Source organism: Phyllostomus hastatus, unplaced genomic scaffold (genome assembly GCF_019186645.2).
Source record: "Phyllostomus hastatus isolate PE091 unplaced genomic scaffold, TTU_PhHast_1.1 phas_contig_1, whole genome shotgun sequence".
Classification (NCBI taxonomy): domain Eukaryota; kingdom Metazoa; phylum Chordata; class Mammalia; order Chiroptera; family Phyllostomidae; genus Phyllostomus; species Phyllostomus hastatus.
Genome location: NW_025333498.1, coordinates 39,503,418 through 39,525,469, shown reverse-complemented (window position 1 = coordinate 39,525,469; position 22,052 = coordinate 39,503,418). Strand labels below are relative to the sequence as shown.

The window sequence follows — 22,052 nt, the reverse complement described above, 5'->3', positions numbered from 1 at the left end:
CACCTTCCTACATGATGCTGTTTTAAAAAGTGAAACACTTAGTTTTTCCCTCTCCATGGGAATTTGTTTCAGTCTTTTGATTTGGGGTTGGAAGATTTTCAAGTTCTTAAGGATGCTCTAAAACTAGAGACTAGGTAGGCAAAGGATAGAACAGTATTGCCCTGGTTATTTTGCTCTAGGTATAACTAGGAACATGGATAAAACTAGGTAGAGAATTCTTAAGGATAGCCCTCTAACTTTTCTATTTAACTACAAGAGAGAAATGCTGATCAGTAACTAAGAAAACAATAAAAATTGGACCTCAGCCTTATTTTGAATCCATTTTGGGGGTTTGCTCAGAAATGTCTTGGTTTATGAGCAATGTATAGAGATTTTTGGAAATAAAAGTTAATCAACTATTGTGATAGTCTCCAGTGCTAAAAAATTTTAGTGCTTTTCTTAACTTTCCTGTAAAAAATACTCAAAAGTGAACATTGATAAAAAAAATACAAGACTTTGATATTCTTGATACTTTTTTTAACCCACAAAAACAACCAATTCCTTTATGGAAGTTTTATTCTATTTCATAATAGAAAACAAAAATTGCTGTGGTATTTGAAGATGTTTTTCATTTTCAGGGAATGGCGATGCTCTGTGAAACAATAGAAGAATGTTGGGATCATGATGCGGAAGCCAGGCTATCAGCAGGATGTGTAGGTGAAAGAATTACTCAGATGCAAAGACTAACAAATATCATTACCACAGAGGACATTGTAACAGTGGTCACAATGGTGACAAATGTTGACTTTCCTCCCAAAGAATCTAGTCTATGATGGTTGCACCATGTGTACACGTTGAGAAACAGGACTCTGAACTGGAGCTGCTAAGCTAATGAAACTGCTCAGTTTATTTTGTGTGAAATGAGTAGGATGTCTCCTGGATATGTCGAAAAGAAGACCCTCTTTCAGTTCAAAACTGTGGCTCTGGGAGACTTACAGCATTGCCTGTAGCAGAGATGTGAAGGATGTGAGACTAAGAAACGTTGCAAATTCTATAAACTTTTGAAAAAGTGTACATGAAGAATGTGGCCCTCTCCAAATCAAGAATCTTTTGGACCTGGCTAATCAAGTGTTTGAAAACTGACTTCAGATTTCTTAATGTCTGTCAGAAGACACTAATTCCTTAAATGAACTACTGCTATTTTTTTTTAATCAAAAACTTTTCATTTCAGATTTTTAAAAGGGTAACTTGTTTTTACTGCATTTGCTGTTGTGTTTCTATAAATGACTATTGTAATGCCAATATGACACAGCTTGTGAATGTGTAGTGTGCTGCTGTTCTGTGTACATAAACAAAGTCATCAAAGTGGGGCACAGGAAAGAGGCTTCCAAGCATTACTTTAACCTCCCTCAACAAGGTATACCTCAGTTCCACGGTTGCTAAATTATATCATTGAAAACACTAACAAAATTTGAATAAATCGATCCATGTTTTGTAACAAGGTATTACAAATTCACTGTGTTATTTAAGAAAAAAAGGTAAGCTATGCTTAGTGCCAACAGTAAATGGCCATTCGTAAAGCAGTGTTTTAGCTTTTCTTGTGCTAGCTTGTAATTTAAGGGGAAAAACAGTGCTGTTGTTTTGAAATGAAAAAATGTCATTTCCACTTCTTCCCGTGTTTTAAAGCTTCATCTTATATCTAGTTCCCAAAATATTGCATACTTACCTAAGTATCTTTTTAGGTGTGCTGTGTTTGGGGAAATTTGAAAATTTAAAGCATGATTTAAATTTTTTAAGTGAGCTGTGACACTGGAAAGCTCTTCATTTTTATTCTTTTAAAATAGATTTTTTTCCTATTTATATATGTAAAATTGTGTTTTTGTTTTTTCATCAGTGTGTGGGATATTCTTTATCACTGTTTTAGGATCACCTCAGGAAGTGTCATTACCCAGAATTCCTCACTCTCTGCTTTGAGACTTGTAACTTTATCACCATATTTCTGCTTGGTGCCATCTTGTCAGAGTAATATTTGATGTCTGTGAAATGTAAAGAATTATCCTAGGACAGAGACTGTAAATTTTAAGCACAGATTTCAGATGTTACTGCTTTAAAACAAATCAGGGATAACAAGTTAAACTTACAACTTAAAATATGCAATGACATTTAGAGGTAACCAATGCTGATTTAGGTAACACAGCCTAGTCTCCTCCTGCAAATTGCTTTCACAACTAACTCTAATATTATTTTAAGGTAGTTCATGCCTTATCCTTAATAAGAAAATGAAATTGTTGGTAGGCGCTGAAGTGCTTTTCAAAACAACATAATGTCAAAATGTAATTGGATTTTCTCAAATTTATACAGGCCAAAGTAAAACAACAATTTCCTGAAATTTTAGATTATTCACCAACAAATAGCCAGTATTATGCTATGTACTTTTTGTCAGGTCATTTTAAAATCCATACATAGATCTTATAAAATAATTTCTTACATGTCACTATCAAGAGCTCACTGTGAGTGTTATCAAATGGCTATTTAACCACACACTACGTTTTACATATAATACACACTCTCTGGGAAAAATAAGTTATATTACTAATAAGCACTACATTGGTCACCAGACTCTAAGCAGGAAGGGAAAGAAGAGTAAGAGCATCGCTGTCTGTGCACCACACACCATGCAGAACATTCTCCTGTCACATCAGATGCCCAAGTTGTCCTGTTACTTTTAAGAATTTCCATTTCAATGTTGAGTTCACTTCTTTATTTCAAAAAGTACTTTGCCTCTCAATTTCTTGATTTTATTTTGCTTCCACTTTGAAACTAATCAAGAAAGTAAAATAATGAGAATAGTTCACAGAAATTATCATCTGAAGACATTTATACCTATTTTAAACATTTAATCTTCATTTTAAAAGGTTAAAAAATCCAATCCAAACAAAAGGAATATTACGGCTATTTGGCTTCCGTGAGCACTAGAGATAAATTTTATAAGACCAGTTATTCACAAGATAAATTTTTCTCCATGTTAGAAAAAAATGTTCAGAAATCTGGGTATTGTACTTTAAGTAACAAATTTTAAAACTTGTATCCCTCTGAGAACTATATTAATAGAAAAACACTTTTCTTAAGAAGTTAAATAAGAATGTTCCAGTGACTACCTGTCCTGATACCCAGTCTTGTTAAAACTTTCTTTTGCAGGGCATTTTTATGTTTGTTTACAGTAGGTGCAGAGTGGGCAAGTTAACAAAAGTTTGAGCTAGGAATACTAAAAAAAAAAAGAAAGATCAAAGAATGAGAAAAATATGACTTTGTTTTGGGGTGAACTGAAACCCCAATAATTTTTTCCTCATGTGTATGGTGCTTCTTATGATTCGTCTTGTATTTTGCCTTTCTGATACCTGTTGGAACTGCTGCTCTCACACTTTACCTTGCCCAGATCTCCGTCTAAGGAATGCTTTATGATCAACTGCCATAGGACTAATGACGGATTAACCAGTGTTTGGCTTTACTCGAAGTCTATGCCCTGACAACTCTTGTGTGTATTTCAGATGCTAGGAAGTTTTTAGCATGTGATGTGTGATTCTTGTTTGAATGTTTATTACAGGTACCTTGTGAATTCTAGAACAGAGACTGTGCCTCACAATTGTTGGTCCCATGAACTATTTTTTTTCCATGGTGATGTTTTTGAAAATACAATCAGGAAACACCACCAAATTTGGAATTTAAAGTAGAATCATCTATCATTAAATTAAAAAAGAATCTCTTTCCCCTTTCCTCACCCTTACCCCACAGGTAAAATGCAGGCGGTAGGGGAGAAAACCCTGGCCAGGTGAAATTGTAGTTTGGTGGAATAAACTAATTACTGTTTAAAACAACTGCTTCACCACAGATATTTTCCAGTTTCTCTTTTTTACCTTTCTAAGTTACTTTTTAGGAACATTTGGTATAATGTGCATAAAATTACTTATTGATAATATGGGCAAAATGATACAAGTAGCATCTTGATTGAACATCATTTACCTCAGATATCCAACCAGCAGTACATTTTTTATGCAGTCTCAACCCATATACTATTTGTTACCTCTCAAAATATTGGAAAGCAATTATTTTAGCTTTACTCTGTATTTTTTGTCAGTGTTTTGGACACAGGTTGTTGTACTACTGTCAAATTGTACTTGCTATTTTTTCTGCAAGTATTTAACAAAAAGCTAAAAAAAAAAAATAAGCCCCATAAAACCCCACCTTGGATAAGTGATTGTTAAATATTGTACAAATAAAATGTATGCTACCCCCATTCCATCCCCAAGTTAAATAAAAAAAAATGAATATGGTATGATTTGCATATGCAGTTTTTTCTTTAGCTATCTGTTCTTTAAGGGGAATAGTAACTTTGTGATTTGCAGTGAGGCTTGTACCTTGAGATTTGCAGCGGGGATAATGGTGAAAAGGGAGACTTGTCAGTTGTGACATTTTCCTATGTTGTCTAAGCAGGTTGTCACTAAAGTATTTACATTTGTCCTGCCAGTTTTAGGGAGCCAGAGGCTACACAGCATCAGTTGTCTTTTCACGTCAAAATAGGAAGCATGTGGCTTAGGAACTAATCATCAAAGATATAAACTGGATTACCAATTTGCAACCCGTTTACCAATTAGATGGAAAAATTCTGGTATTTTCATGTAGGGTAACAATAAGAGAAAGCTAGCTTCCATTCACATTTTTAATGTTACAGAGGTTTTGTTTATATGGTAGCTTTTGAAGAAAGGAGTGGAAACGCCCTGCATTGTCACCTGGAGTGTCACTGTTCACACCAATGGATTCTTAACTTTTTTAGGGTAAAGGTGAAGGAAGGGACAACAGTTAGGTTATGGTGACTTGAAATAATTTGCATTGTCTTCTCAATCAGATGAAAATATAAACTATGGTGGAATCTGCATGGAATCCACAGAAAGACTGGAATCCTTTTCCAGTCTGTAAAACAGATTCTTCAGGAAGTTAATACGGTATACACTCAACATATAGTGTTATGGTGCAGTCAGTCTGGAAAATAGGTTTATTCCTCAGAATTGTGCACATGCATGTGCACAGGAATTAGAAAGTTTAAGGTGTTTTGTTTTTTTTTTTTAAATAAATTCCTGTTTTTGGGTAGGGCACCTGGGGGATCACATGAGTAAAAATTCCGCTGAATTCTATAACACTGTTGTCCCACCTGGCTCTTCTGACCCAAACTGAGGACACACCAGAACACAGTGCCTCAGATACTCCCACTGGTTTTTGATCATGCTGTTCAAAGGCTACATTCCTCCTCTCGTAAATGAAGGAAATACCTTTCAACAATGTTTATTTACATTATTCTCTAAAGTTTTTTTACTAGGGCTTTTCAGATTCAGTTTTTATTTTGTTAATGATAGTTTAAGAATTTAATAGATGTAGTCTGAAAGTTTTCTAAGTACACCTTAACCTCTTTGTATTAGGGAGTATGCAAAGAGGAAAGCTGATATATTTCCTCTCCTCAAAAAATGACTTTGGAATGTAGACATACACTTATCTGTACAATTTTTGCTAACTTATTTCTTTTTCTAATTTGCTTTCTGTTTCACTGAATGTGAAAACCCACCTTGCTACTTAGTTTTTTAATCTGTATATCTGGATAATGATGGATCTGGACATAGCTCCTATATACTACGGAGGCAGATGAAGGCTCCCAGCCTTTTAGTGGCATCTTCACCTAACAAAAATTTGTAATCCTCAAGTCAGTTCTTTAGGTACTTCTACAGTCAAGGGACACTTTAGCTCAAGAGTAAAATCCTTGCTTCTACTAATAGTGATACTACCATGTTAAATATTTTGGCAGAATACTTCCTAGAAATCTTTTGAGTATTGCATAGAACAAGTACACAAGCCTTAGATTTAATGAGACTGCAGAAAGCAAATGACAGTGATCTGAAGACTCAGGGCAGGGAGCGGCGATTCATTCAAAACAATAGGTTGTGTACTGAAGAGCTACTTTTATGCACAGTGACTTCTATTCCACACCTAAGACTCCTTAAAAACCAGATAAATTTCTTGGAGCATTCTTTAAACATAAGGCACCATTACTGAACTTCAAGTCTTAGTAGTGGGGCTTTGGTGTCACACAAACCTGATTTGAACCATGCTCTCTCATTTTCTGCCTGTGTGATTCCGGACACTTCCCTACTATGTTAGTCGTCCCATCTGTAAACAACAGTATGAAAATCATAATGGCCTTTGACAGTCACCAGTACAAGTGATACCCTGGTACTCGTCGTCATTTGTTCCAGAACTTGTGACGTGCTGAAACCAACCAGCACCGAACGAAATTTTTCAAGTGATGAGTGATGAAGCATCTTCTCTTGTGGGGTGGTGCTGTGACTCATACAAGCTCTAGCAAGTGCGATGAGTCCTGAGCAAGCGCCGAATGCTGAAACATTTTTTCTCTCATCAAAATGTGAGTACAAGATTCGATCAGTTCTGAAGCCCACGAGTACTGAGGTATGACTACAATAAACTGAATGACATTGGGGACACTGCCTTCTGTAAATCTCCCATGAAAACAATAGGTGATCAAACGAATAAATGAAGTCACTGACACTTAACGAATGCTTATACTAAGTTTCACTTTAAACATATAGCTGTATTAGTTTACAGATTCCTGAATTTATAAGCTGATCCTTTGGCTGTTTCCACATTTCTCTTAGGGATCTACTTTTAGATATAAATTGTTTAAGTTAACACTGACAAACATTTCCCCTCATTTGTGGGAGTGGTTTTCCAGGAATTTCCTAAAGTACCTGTTAAAAAAATGGACAAATTCTGATGCTTTTGGATAGAATATGCCCAAGAATCTGCATTTTTTAAAAGTCTGTCAAGGGATTCTTCTGTAGATAGTACAAGTGCCACATTTTGAGAAGTCTGGGAAAAAATGTCCAAACTTTTCATCTTTTCTTCCATGTAAACCATCTTTAGCCAAACTGGCCAGTTTTCTGAACTAGAAGACCTGGGTCTGGCATGGAATCCAAAATTCCTTGCAGGGTACAGGAAAAAAATACAGCACTTCCCACTGTGCCTAAAGATTACTTCTTACATCTCAACTCCTACCTTTGTTTCTTTACTGCTTTGTTTAAAGTTTATAAAAACTGCTGGGCCAGATGAACATTTCAAATGTAATACACAAATGCTTCACAACTGTTAATAAGTATATGGTTAATTCCTATAAAATAGTCACATTTATTTTTTTGAACTTCTTACAACACAGTCTAAATTACTGGGATTATAAAGCATGTAACTGCTCACAATTTAAAGGCATGGCACAGACTTGCCTTTAAGAATATACTACATGTGTAACACTCCCCCATAAATACAAAAGTAATTGTCTATAAATATAAGAAAATGCCATGACATATGTCATTAAAGGACAATAGCTTCTAGTTCTTTAGAGAAGCTTGCCTGGAACTCCATAACTGAGGCCAGTGGTCATATTCACAACCAGCTTAGCGAGGACGTTGCCCACTGCCTAACGTCTGTGGGACAGTTGGGATATTTCTGCAAAGCATTCATAATCTGAGTGTTATCCAAAAGTAGTTTCATCAGCTGGTACTCTCTCTGTGCATTTACTGACGTTCTTTCCATGGGCCTTATTAATTCTAATTGTTGTAAGTGTTCAAAAGCCTGAAAGATGAAAGAAATAGTTTAGGTTCAGTAGGGGAAGTAAAGGAACAATGTTAACCCAGGGGACTGTTAACGGTTTTAGTCAGTTGAGTAACAGAATGCCAAAATAAAACAAAACAGCCTTAACAGAAATCAGTAAGGTTCAAAAACAACTCTCCATCAACTTCATAAAAACTAATGTTTCAGATGAAGCAGTTTCAATAGTTATCTCACCGTGCACTGCTGCATGTGAACAGAGGAAATTTTAATCCAGCCTGCACAATGTGATTTCCCCCCTAATCTCATTCTGTATCATATTTCCTCCTTGTGCTGAAGTTAGGGGTTTCCTGTTCTCTATAAAAAACCTAAGATCTGATAAGACCAGTACTATTTGAGTTATTCTTGGTTAACTCACATTCACACTAATATTTTGTTAGATTTCTAAGACTTGGCTGTGTAACTTTAATACAGCTGCAAAAAATGAGGGAGGAGAAAGGACCCCTAAGAGTGCACCAAGTCTGTTCAGCTGATCCTACCTACAAATAATAAATAAATGACTCAGCAGACTGCTACCAGAATGAAGGAGAAGGGGCAGGTCCCTGTTTCCCTAAGAAGTCAGACGGGGACTGTCACAGCCTGTCAGGAAGTTGTCCTTCCATCTTCCCCATCTTAACAGGCTCTTCTCTGTTTACTTCCTCTTACCTCATGTATTACGCCGTTTCTAACCTTGATTACTGTTTTAGGTATTTTATTAGAATATGAGAAAAAATGCCATTAAATCATGCCATACTAACCAGTAAATACTGACACAAACTGAGCTTTCTATTCCTACAGCTTTATTGTGAAAAATATTAGAATATATTCTTTATGTATGTTAAAAATTCTTCTGATTTAAAGAGAAATAGCCCAAACACCATTTCTGAAAATGAGAAAATATAAAAATACAAGAGGCTTGGACCCAAAACATAAGGAGATTTAAAATATTTCTAGGCAGCAAAAATACTTCTTTATTTAAAAATGTAGAAACTCATCAGAATCTAAATGTTCAGATAACCCTTTATATTTGTACAACTCCCACACACTGCACCTACCAGACAGACGTGGACATTAGGAAGGGGGAGAGAACCACCCAGTAGGGTGCTGAACCCTTTTCCTGTGCTGTGAGGAAACAGCAACACCTCAGCATTTTTTGGTTACTATAAGAAATAAAACTCTGACCACTGCAGTCTATAAGGGATGCTAATGGCTATATATGAGTCCACTGCTTTGAAAAACATGTTTCTCCTCATGAAGCCCTCCAGCGCTGTGTGCTGTCCAAAAAGGTAACCGACCACCATGATGATTTGAAATGTGGAACTCTTTTAAAATTTTATTTAATTTTCACTAAGTTTAATTTCAAAACTGATAGTTGAGCCAAAATGTTAAGTATGTTTAGAACACTTTCAGAATGTAAATCTACATCTATAGCTGAAAATTTTATGGAATCTAAAGAGCACATATTTCCAGTGGATACTTAGTGAATTAAATAGGCATAAACACATAGAATTTCAAAGACTTAACACAAAAGAAAATAAAGGAAAACACTTCACTAGTAATATAATACTGATTATAGATTAAACTGTTTTTCTTATATTAGGTTAAATAAAATTTATTACTAAAGGTAATTTCACCTTTCCCCCCCCTTTTTTGTTGCTATTAGAAAATCTGAACTTACGTGATGTGGTTCATGTTTCATTTCTAATGGACAATGGTACACTGGAATAACATTCCTCAAGTTTTAAAACTCATGCCTCACCTAACCCCTAATAAAACCTTCACCAGCCAGTGGGAGTTTGTCTGTTGGTTTCTTAATGGTTCATATCAGCATTTTTTGTCTCTTTTTACTGCTAAATTTATAGAGCCACCTTGGGTTGTGAAGGGCCTAGGCTTACAGCAATGTATTTCACAGACTGTTGAAGTTACTTTACAGGATGCAAGTGTTAGGAACAGACAGTAGAGGGCAGTAAACCCCCACAAACTAAAACACCTGGCTGCTTGCTTCAAAATTATTCAAACATTTTCCAAAATTAATGAAAGTGCAACTGTAATATTGACCCTTGAACGATACTGAGGTTAGGAGCACCAATAACCCCCTACTCCCAGTCAAAAATCACTACATAACTTCCGACTCATCTAAAACTTACTACTACTAATAGTTGATTGGCAAACATTTTGTGTATTGTATGTATTATGTACTATATTATTACAATAAAGTAAGCCAGAATAAAGAAAATTTTAAGGAAATCAGAAGGAAGAGAAATACATTTATAGTACTTATTGAAAGAAAATCTATATATAAGTGGACCCTCAAAGTTCAAACAGCTGTGTATGTTCAAGGGCAACTGGGCAATAAAATTGGATACAAAAATATACCTGCCTGCACAAAATAACAGCGTATCTTACCTTCATGACAACAGGTTTCTCAAAATTATACACAGAATGGGCCTTCCTTTGAACAAACTTCTGAAACTCTGGACAAAAAGCAATGACAATGTCAGTACCTTCAAATAAGCAGGTGGGTAGGGTAGAGTCAGAAAGAAACTACCAAAGTCTCATCTCACCATTATAGACCATTTGAAAATTAAAGGGCTCCTCTTCGTAGATGTCATTTAAATGTTTCATTGCTATTATAAGGCAGATTTCCAAGACTGACAGACCTACAGCAAAAGGGAAACAAACTATGAATTGTAGTTTACTTACTGGTACATAAGATTGAAATAAATGATCTCCAAATAGAATGATAAAGTGAAAGACCATGGATTTGAGGGGTGGAGAGGTCAAGAACACTGAGGTTCAAATGTGTTTCAGTTAATACTATCTATATAATCTTAAGCTAGATACTCAACTTCTCTGAGCTTAGTTTTCATATCAGCAAAGGAAGGATTTTTCTGAACTTAGAGATGTTAGAAGCGTTATAGACAATATTATCAAGTACCATTATGGCCCACGGTAAAAACAAACACACCAAAAACAAACAAAAAAAACCCTGAAGCGTAGTCACTCATTATGTAACTTTAAATCACACAGGGTTCTTGATTATTCAGAGAATCCCTAAATCCCTGGAAATTATATCTAAATTTTTTTTCCTGGATAGAAGGTTTATTAGCCCTGGCTGGTACTGCTCAATAGATTGAGTGCCTGCCTGCAAACCAAAGGGGTCCCCAGTAGGGGGTGCACGAGAGGCAACTACACATTGATGTTTCCCTCCCTTTCTGTCTCCCTCCCTTCCTCCTTGCTTAAAAGTAAAATAAAATATTAAAAAAAAAAAGAAGGTTCATTAGATTCACAAAAGGGAAAGTAAACCTCCAAATGGCTAAAAGCCAACATCTTCAGTAGCACTTGGTTCAATAAGAACACCTGCAATACAGTCTTAGCTGTATTTCCAATGCAGCAAGGGAAGGAGAATATCAATTTTCTTTTACTTTAAATGGGAGTGACAACACTTTATAAAAGGCTGAGTTAAAGGCAGAGTAGGTATAAAAGTATTCTGTGTATGAAGCACTATACAAAATGTTAATTATAATTTTGAAAAGCACTCCTTTATACAAACGCAAATCTATAAAAATACTATAGGGTCCGGCAAAAATAACACCCATTTTTAATTATAAAATCTTTTACACAAAATCATAAGCATGTAATTCTGTAACATGACAATATCATACTCAAGCACACCACATAACACTTTAGGTGAAATGTTCAAATTAAAACTATAAACTATTATACCCATATTACTGCCCTACCAACAACACTCAAGCAGGCGTTACTTCTGCTGGACCCTGTATTAATCAAGTAGGTTTCTCACCATGTACAATATTTGCTTTAGAGTCCATGCTACACAGCTGGTGTGCCTCCATCAGATCTGCTGCAGTCACAAATGGGTGTGATGTTGTTATGTGACTTAAAGCAAGCATCTAGGGAAATGGAGAGCAAAAAACAATAAACAATTTACAGATATACTTTGGCAATGTGGGATTATTACTGAACAAAACTTTTTAATTTGGAGAGTCTATTCTTATGAGAGTAAATATTAATGCATGGGTAAAGTATTCTCTCATATTTAGCTCTATTAAAATTTAGTATTTCAATTCATATGCTATATAACTATACATGTAAAGCATAAAAGTTTTGCTGTTCTCTCTATCCCTCCCATTTGCTTATCTTGTTTATTTGTAACTCCTCAAAAGAAATACATATAGCCCTGGCTGGCGTAGCTCAGTGGATTGAGCGCGGGCTGCGAACCAGGCATCGCAGGTTCGATTCCCGGTCAGGGCACATGCCTAGGTTGCAGGCCATGGCCCCTAACAACCGCACATTGATGTTTCTTTCTCCCTCTCTCCCTCACCCTCTCCCTCCCTCTCTCTCTCTCTCCCTCTCTCCCTCTCCCTCCCTTCCCTCTCTAAAAATAAATAAATAAAATCTTTAAAAAAATACATATAAAAAGGAGTAGAGCAAGCAGAAGAGATAAAAAATAAGAAAGAATACTATTTAAAGCCCCAGACCAAACCACACAGGCAGATCTGTAACTTGTACAAACTTGCTAACTACCCAATCATCCAGTCCAGAGCAGGGTGAAGTGACAGACAGAAGTTAGCTACCTTATGTTTAATTGTTAAAAAACGAAAAAGATAATAAAGTCACCCTCAAGGTGTCAATTCTAGTTTCTTCATTTTTTCCTGTTATATTGCTTTGCAATTTAATTATTCTTTTCCTATTGATGGACACCTTCCATTTCCTTTTTTCAGAATTGTTAGGTAAGGCTGCAAATAAACAATCCTGTACATGTGTTCTTATGCATCTGAGTTACTCTAAATACCTAATTTGCCAAATTGTTCTCTAAAATACCTACACATTTTTATACTATCAGCAGCAATAATTTTTAATAGTCACAGACACATTTCCATTACACATAAACTTTGACACCCACCAGACTGGCAGGAAAAAAAAGGTTTAATTGTAGTGTTTATGTAGAGTTTAAACTGTCCCATTTCCCTTGTTACTGGAGAGGTTAAACATCGTTGTATATTATAGGTTATATGAGACGCTACTTTGCTAGTTTGCTCATATTCTTAGGTCGTTCTTTTACTGATTATTGTAGAAGCTCTTTAATATTACAAATGGTACCGATGATCACATGCACTGCATCCATCCTCTCCCAACTTCATTTATTCTGTGCTATCATCTTTTGTCCAGACCTTTAAAAAATAAGTGTAGTTAACTTTATCCATCTTTTTTTTTATAGCTTGGGATTTGTGCATTTTCTCTAAGAAATCTTTCCCTACCTCAAGATTACAAATGTATTTATTCACTTAGATTTTTTTCTAAAATGTTTAAAGTTTTTTTTTTTGCACATACATTTTAGGTAAACAGGAATTCATTTTCAGATGTGCAATGATAGTGTTTTTTTCCTATATGCATAACTCCTGATTTTTTTAAAAAAAGATGTTATTTATTTTTAGAGAGAAGAGAAGGGAGGGAGAAAGAGGGAAAGAAACATCAACGTGTGGTTGCCTCTTATGCATCACCTACTGGGGATGTGGCTGATAACCCAGGTATGTGCCTTGACTGGGAATTGAACCAGTGACCCGTTGGTTAATAAGCCAGCACTCAATCCACTGGGCCCCACCAGCTAACTCCTGATTTTTTTTGTTGAAAAATTATCCAAACTATAGTTAATCTCCGTTAAGACTTACTCTCTTTTTATAATTTCTGCCAATACCAGAACTTTTCTTAAACAAGAAAAATCAAGACAAACTCAAGCCATTACCTCAAATTAGAAATGTAATAGATTCACAAAATAATGACTTTTCATGTTGACAATTTTGAGAGGGAGATACTTTCTCAAAATGAGCAGTGTGTTTGTATATGAATATACATGTGTATGTGGTGTATGTGTGCATCTTCTATATTCCATAAATTAGTAAATAACATCTAACTTTGGTATATAAATGACTAAAAACCTTACTCTAAAAATTCTTTATCCTGAAATTACTTTATAATCAAGACAGCTCTTAATGAAAATGGCAGTATGATTTAGATGAATGGAAGGGGACTGCTAAGGAGAGAGATAGTATATTAAAAAAAAAACCCTTAAATTTCCTCAGTAAAAACAGAAAAGGGGAAGGAGAATCTGTAAGTAAACATAGCAGAGCCACTTGGTGAAGTAGATATATGCTTGAAGCCAAAGAACCTTGGATCTGAGTTGGGTTTGTCATCTACTACCTATGTGACCTGGGGTAAGTTATTTAACCACAAAAAGCCTCAGATTCTTCAAAAATAAGGACAAAAATACCCCCAAATAAAAAAGAAAGACATAATGTTGGTAAAATAACTGGATTACCTGACTCAAGTGCTGTTTAGTAAAAGATACCTATTATTTTTATAAATGGGAGTATGAAGAAATTCATGAAACAAAAAGTGGTTTTCCTTGAAAGGTATTCTCCACAGATAATTTTCTAGAAAACACTGGGCTAACATCAAATACTCTTAATGAAGGGAGAATTTTAATTTTCAGAATAAAGTATCCGTTCATTGACACTGTTTAAGCATGAGATATAATTACTTTGTCAAAGGCCATAACTAGGTGGAATTGATTCCAGGTATACAAAGGTATTTTGACATTAAAAAAAAATCAAGCAAAGTAATCCAACATATCACAAGCTAAAGAAGAAAAATCACAGATCATATCCATTTACACAGAGAAAGCATTTGACAAATTCAACATCCGCTCACAATAAACTATCATCAAGTTAGAAATAGATGGTAATTACTGTAACTTGATAACTAGCGTATATAAAAAACCTATAGCTTACATCATACTTATGCTAAAGAACTCAATTCTTTCCCTCTAAAACTGAAAACAAGGCAAGGATGTCTACCCTCATTACACTTACTCAACACAGTATGAGAGGTGCTAAACATCGCAGTTAAGAAAAGGACAAAAAATGTATTAGATTGAAATGGAAAAAAATCTATTTGCAGATGATATGGCTGTCTCAAGAAATCTAAAAAACTCCTAGAAGGAATTCAGCAAGGCTGTAGAGAACAATATCAACATAAAAAAAGCAATCACATTTTTGTATATTAACAATGAGCATGCTGAAAACAAAATTAAAAATCAAATATCGTTTACAAATGCTCTAAAATATTAAATATTCAGGAATACACTTTAAACATGGACAAACAGGACCAGAGTAATAAAAATTATAAAATAATGATGAAAGAAATCAGAACTTAATAAAAGGAGAGATGCATCACAGCCAGGGATTGGCAGACTCCATGTAGTACACATTATAATTCTCCTCAAACCCACCTATAGGTTTAATCAATTCCCATTGGAACATAATTACTTGGTGAAATAAAATAAGTGATAAAAACAAAACTAATACAAACCAATAGCATGTGTAATGACCGCAAGTTTTTACTGACGTTGAAATGCTTCTGCAGTACTTCTCGCACACTTGTATCTTCAGAGAGACACTGGGGGCGGGGGGGCAAAAGAGAATTAAGGAATAATGTAATTTAAAACCTAAATATAACCTTGTGCCTCACTAGTTGGTATACCTTGTTAATTCTTTCCTTTTTTTACCTTGTTAATTCTATTCATCATCAAATAGGTGCTTCTCTTACTCAGAATACAAAAGTCAAAATCAAATTTTCAGTCTACTGATTTTCTTCTCATCCCTTTACATTATTTGACACAAAGATAAAGCATAATCCTTGCTACCCACAAATTTCTAGTCTGAAAAGGGCATCTACACAGTGATACTAGTGGGATGTTCAAAATGCAGCACAAAACACAACAGAAAATCAGAGCTGCTATACTTGGGAAAACAAGGCTATATACATAATGCTTAAACTGTATGAGCCAATAGGTTAAATAGATGAAAGGATGTATCAGTCATAAGGAACAGCATGAGTAACGTTGGAAGATTGTGGCACAGTGACAGAAGATAAGTAGGCATGTAATCCTGAGTTTCAGTTATTGGCAAAGCAATCTGTAGAGAAAGAAATGGCAGGACAACCTAATTGGAGGTAATTTTAACTATTCATACAAGAGACAAAGAGGGTCTGAATTAAAGTGGTGTGAAGACGGGAGAGAATTAAGACATAAAAGATATGTTCAATGGAGACACAACAGACGAAAAGTGGAGAAGAAAGGGTTTGAGAGGGACAAGAAAAAAATCAGAGATGACATCACAGCATACAGAATGCCCCAGAAGTGAAGAGAGATGTGGTCAAGAAGTGAAACAGATTATCAATATTTAAGAAGCAGATGGAAAAAGAAAAGCAAAGTTAAAAGATTCAGAAAGATACTGAACACTAGAAGAGAGTAAAGCAAGAGCAATAAAACCTAGGGAAGAAAACTTCAAGAGGCACTGGTGATCAACAATGTATAAAGTACTTTGTATAATTAAGATATATTCTGAGAAGAAACAAGCCAATAGCTTTCCAATAGCTTTGGAAACAAGCCAAGTTTCCAATAGCTTTGGAAACTTGGAGAAAAGAGTCAACTGACTGCAGTGGATTACAAGTAACGAAAGGTACACTTGGCATAGAAGAAAGGTTAATGAAAGAAAAGTAAATTCAAAGTTGGCAGAATCAAGAAAGGTTTGTGGAAGACTGACATTAATTTTTAAAAAATCCTCTGCAAAGAGTAAGAATTTTTTTCTTAAAAAAAAAAAGAAAAAAGGCCCAAATCCAGAAAACTAAATACTATGTACTTCTTCATTTTCTAGAGCTAAAACTGCTTTTTCTACTTCTTCCACTGTTAAGAAGATATGGATCTAGGAAGAAGTTCTAGTCTCATGAAATAAAGTTTTGCATTTTCAGTAAACATATTATCCTAGTTCTAGTTCCCATTACCCTTACACTATGGTTTTAGGTCTTCTATTTTAAAGGACTTGCTATTACTGTACATACCTTTTTCCTTTTTATTATAAACAGGGTCAAATATCCTTTGGACATACAAAAGATGAACGCAAAATAAAGCAAAGTAATTAAAATCAAAGACTTCTGGAAATTAACTGTGGTCCTGGCTTCTAAAATTTCTGACTCTTAACCAAGTCACATATAAAGTTGATGTATTACAATCAAAGCACTTAGGGAAACTAAAGAAAATCCCCTGGGACAAAAATATTGATGAAAGAGTTTTTCCTACCAGAATTCAATTGTTTTTTTTTTTAAGTATTTGCTTTTTAAAAAATAACATGTGTCTAAGGGTTAGTCTTCTATATTCTGCCTTTTTGCTCATCTCTCTATTTTTTTCAGGTCTGAATCCAACTCCCTTTCCTTCTGAAGGCTATCACTTCCTTGCTTCCATAATTAATCTGATTTTTAAAAAGTTTACAGGATCTACGTTTGAGACATTAAAAAACACAACCTCATCACATTTTTAATTTCACCTTAATTCAAACATAAACTACCTGAGAATAAGGCTATTATCAATAACCACTTACTGAATGCCTATTATATTTAACTAATTATGATAATTATTGAAGATATTACATCTTAGGTTTTGAAACGTGACTGAATTTCTTATATTTGTCTCCAGAAATGACGTAAAGGGAGTAAGACAGGGACTCACATCACCACTTACAGGAACATGGGAGAAATTCCCAGAAATAAAGCAGATCTCCCATTGTTCACAGAAGCTGATGTATTTCTTTTCCTTGATGAACTCATGCAAAGCTACCACAGAAGTTCTTACTGTGCTGACTGCACAGGGTTTGGCCAGTGCCTTCTTCAGGTAGATTCTGAGCAGAATGTTACAGGATTACACTCGCATCTCAGGACTCACGCTGCTCTAGGGATAACTTATTGGCAGCAGTGCATGTGCTAAATCTCCTAGTCATTTCCTGCAGAAACCTCTCACCTTTTATTAACTAAACAGGGAAGGTTTAAGACAATAGGTAAATCTTCTAAATCTTCCTTGCCCTTAGCAATAGTACCTTGAGAAAATTTTGTTAGAGGAACATTAGCTATGGTTCTTTCAGATGCTCTTTTATACAGGGATCTACTTCTCTTACACTGCCATGCTGAGATAGTGTTCACTCTGCTTGACTCATCTGGAGCAGGGTTAAAATATTCAGAGTTCCAGGTTCAACACTATCCTAAAGATATTCCTGAATGAGATGCCATAGGTGACTTGTTATCTAAACTACTGTTTTTGGTTTAACTTTGGAATTAGAAAAGCTTGCTGGACAGTCAGCACTGAGAGAAACGACAGCTCCCTCAATGCAGTCCCTACCTGACTCCTACTACAGGACAGGGCCTCTGGCCAAGGTGCTGACATATTTTTCAAGTGAAGTTCATTTTAATACTAAAAGGAGGTGAAAAATGATTAGAATTTTTAAAAAAGTATTAGAACTAAGAGAGACACACTCCAGTGTCACTCGTATTACCTTATAAAAAGACTACAAGGTTGTCAAAAAAAAAATAGACTAGTACTGAAACATTCATTCCTACCACCTGCCCCTAAATTCAGTGATATAGGACCAGCAAAAAAATGGACCACAAACCTAAGGGTCAGCCCCTCTACTACCACATCATTCCCAACTTTCTGAGTAATCCTGAGTTATGCTTCACCGATAACGCCCATCATCTACTTCCTTTATATACCCACTGAGATGATCAGAATGTAACATGTCTGGGAAGCACAGAAAGATGGATGATGGCATAGTACAACCTGGGCTATGTAGTCATCTGAGGAAAGAAGTAGTAAAAGCCCTGGGATAGCACAAATTTAAACATTATGAAAGACCGCAGTTGAATCTTTAATGCAGTCAGAAAACACACTATTGTAACAAGATATCAGTTAAAGAGCTGTAGAATGTGAAAGTCTCTGACTCACTCAGAAGTAGATTCAAAGACCAGGAGGCCAGAGCTCTGATCCACTCCAGACCTTGGTAAAAGAAGGGACAATGTGGGAGCACCAATTGTACAGTGTTCCTAAAAAATGGAATCTTATAGTTAAAGTGTCAAAGAAAACTTGCCTGAGCTAACAAATATCTGAGTCCCAGGCAAGTCTAATTTCAGGAAGAGGGCAGAAGGGAGGACCCACACCTACTTATACCATGGCATAATATCTAAATTTTAAGATAGTATTAGCCACTTTTACATATAATTCCATATACTTAGAAAAAATAAGAGCTTGAACATTTTATGTAAATATAAGCTTAGTATGTACATAAAGTCTGAAATGGCTATAAACCAAGTAACTACTCTGTAGCAAAAAAAAAGAATAAGCTGTCATTTGAGGGAAACTTCTACCTTTTATCTTGTATTCTTACCACTGATTAAATTTGTTCAATGAACTTTTAAATTAAAAAATAAAACGTGTCAAAATTATAATACTTACATGATCGAACTATATTTTATTATTAAAACAAGAGTGGAGTTTCAGTAATGAAAGATGAGTAAGTTCCAGAGATGAAGAAGTACACTGATGTGACTATGGTTAACAATACAGTACTGTACACTTGAAATTTGCTTAGAGGATAGATCTTAAGTTTTCTCACATGCAAAAGAAATTATACCTATGCAAGATGATGGATATGTTTAATAGCTTGATTGGGGTATTTCACAATGCATGTATATCAAAATATCAAGTGGTACACCATATACTGTTTTCAACTTGTCAATTATTCTTCAACAAAAATGAGAAGATAGATTTAAGAGAAATATAAATACAGAATTCTCACTTTTAATTTGGTATTGTTATTTAAGAATAAAATCAATATTGCTTTAACATAAAACAATCTTTTCACTTTCACAGGACCCATATTTTTGAAAGATTTTACTATGTGAGATTTATCTAACAACATTGTTCAATTATGTTATTAAACCTCCTCTCCTTCATAACTGAAATTTTTTGTCAGCCTAAGATAAACTGATGCTAATTTGTTAAGTTCATATAATAATGGTCTGCACAGGTTAGTCTGTTCAATTTAAATGTAGGTGAATTTACGGACTTCTCAGGTTTAGTAAAACTTCAAAACAACACGTGAAGGTGCCTCTGTAGCTAAGAACCTCAGGACTCCAACATGGAATTCACCAATGTACGTAACAGAACCACAAGTGCCATACTCTAGACTGCCTCTTAATAAACACAATCAGACAAAAGCTCAAGTTCTTTATGAGAACTGGAAGGAAAAGAAATGCAATGGATAGGCAGGTATAAATCACTGGGCTAATATACTGCTAAATTTATTAAATAAAAAAATTAAGTTTTATGACGGAAATCCATTAAGAAAATAAAGTATAAATCAGGTATAAATAAAACAAAAATCTCACTGAAGCTCTTTTGAGAGAAAAAATTCAAAAGATATGATGTTTCAACAGTCTTTTGAGATGAAAATATATGCACACAGTACATTAGAAGCTTTGTGCTAATTTAGACATTTTAAATATTAGTAAGTTTTAATTGCTTTCAAATGGTATAGCAAGACACACAAATTACATTAAATATTATTACTTTTGTTCTAGGTTACCTGAACATTCTCATTCCACTTGTCAGCAAAAAGCTTATCTGGAAATTCTGCAGGCAGAGATAATTGTTCTTTAAATATTTTAAGATACTGTGGAAAACCAAATGAATTCACTAAGTGTATCTGCCGATGAGAAAATCGTGACTTCACTCTTTTTTCTAAGAGTTCCAAAATATCCTTAAAAACAAACAGAAATTCCAGTAAGATGCATGTTACAAAAAATATCAATGTTAGTTATAAGTATTTAAACTATCACTTGTAATTAGCCATGCATATCCTATAATACACAAGCATAAAAAAATTTATGAAAGCCTCTAAAATCTCAAATTATTCCCTTGATCTCTTTATGGTTACAAGGCAGTAAAACTAAGAGAGTATGGCTTGGAAATTAACCAAACCTTTAAAAAATTCTGTTATGCATACTACTTTAATCCACTTGTAAGCAGTTGTAGGCCTAGTGATGTCATTTACCTGCCATGTTATTTTCAGATAATTTTTAACATTCTAAGACCTACCATAATTGCTAAAAATATTTAACTATTATTAAATAGTTATGTCATAGTAACATTAAGTGTGTTAATAAGGAATTTTGTACATCTACAAAGAATTCAGATAAAAATTAAGATAATAGAAATACTGAGTACATTCATAAAAATGTAAATGTCATCTTTATTGTTTTATGCAACAAAGACTCAAGTAGCAGCATGTGTAATGGAGAAAAGTTCCATTCACTGAAACACCCACAATTTAAGCTGAAGCCACCTAGACTAAAGGAACAAATTGCATAAGAGGAAACTGGCAGAACAGAGCATGACAGCGGTAACTGACTGTCCTCTGGCTTTTCATAGTGATATTTTAGAAACTACTTATATTTCCTTATTTTTTCCTTATAAAGGAAATTTCCTTATAAGGAAAAGTGCTATTTTTCCTTATAAAGTTAGAAATCAAGTTTACTGTCAATTTTCTAAAATTAAAAAGCTAAAAAAATAAGCTGTGGTGAGGCCCAAAAATATGGATTTTTAAATCTACTCAGGTGATTTTCATTTAATAACTAGGTTAAGAAATCAACTATGTAGAAGAAAGAATTCAAGGGCTCAAAATGGGATCATGGTCAGTTTGGGGAGGAAAACAGGAAAGATTAATAGATTGGGGTTGGAGGGAAGAGGGTGAATGAAAAACCTGGAATAATTTTATAGCTTAAAAAAGGAAGTTAAATTTAGAGAAAGGAATATTATATATTTACTTTCTCTTAAGGAGCAGTTCTACATCACTCATACAGGTAAGTGGCTGAAAGGCTATGTAAGCAAACACACTATGCAAGCAATAACTAAGAACCCACATTTGGGGAAGAAAGATGAATATAAAAAGTATTTTAGTGGTGAACAGTAATGACAGAAATTGGTAATGGGGGAATAAAGAGGTCAGTAAAAAAAAAAAAAAAGGCATTTCTTCCACAGGGAAGAGGTTATTTGCTGGCAAAGACACCACTCCATCTGTCTTTTTGCTTTTCCCCTATAAACATAGACACTTATGTACTTGTTTGAAAATGACATATCAAAATAAAAAAGAGACTCTCATAACATTGCTAAGGAGCTACTGACCCTTTATTTGCTCCTTCCCTGGGTCAACAACATTTGCCACTGCCACTTCCAACCAAAGGAAGATTTTTTAAAACAATCGTTTTATTTATTTATTTTTAGAGAGAGGGCGGGAGGAAGAAAGGAAAAGAAACATCAATGTATGGTTGCCTCTCACACGCACCCTACTGGGGACCTGGCCGGCAACCCAGGCATGTGCCCCAGACTGGGAATCGAACTGCAGACCCTTTGGTTCACAGGCCAGCACTCAATCCACTGAGCTACACACCAACCAGGGCAAAGGAAG

At 34.8% G+C, this 22,052-nt stretch overlaps 2 protein-coding genes across 15 annotated transcripts in view; one reads left to right on the top strand and one right to left on the bottom strand.

Annotated features, from left to right (window-relative positions):
• ACVR2A (activin A receptor type 2A) overlaps positions 1-4,312 on the top strand; it is a 92,592-nt gene extending 88,280 nt beyond the window's left edge. Inside the window, exon 11 of the mRNA XM_045831224.1 lies at positions 618-4,312. Within this exon, the coding sequence (XP_045687180.1) occupies positions 618-812 (195 nt within the window). The 3' untranslated portion in view covers positions 813-4,312. The remainder of the gene's footprint in view (positions 1-617) is intronic.
• The window catches only part of ORC4 (origin recognition complex subunit 4), a 74,445-nt gene continuing 55,156 nt past the window's right edge, over positions 2,764-22,052 (bottom strand). For all 14 annotated transcript variants that reach the window (XM_045831308.1, XM_045831299.1, XM_045831347.1 and 11 more), the window contains 6 exons: positions 20,172-20,345; positions 15,073-15,159; positions 11,486-11,594; positions 10,245-10,340; positions 10,087-10,154; positions 2,764-7,665 (listed from right to left, as the gene is read on the bottom strand). In XM_045831308.1, the coding sequence (XP_045687264.1) occupies positions 7,477-7,665; positions 10,087-10,154; positions 10,245-10,340; positions 11,486-11,594; positions 15,073-15,159; positions 20,172-20,345 (723 nt within the window). In that variant the 3' untranslated portion in view covers positions 2,764-7,476. The remainder of the gene's footprint in view (positions 7,666-10,086; positions 10,155-10,244; positions 10,341-11,485; positions 11,595-15,072; positions 15,160-20,171; positions 20,346-22,052) is intronic.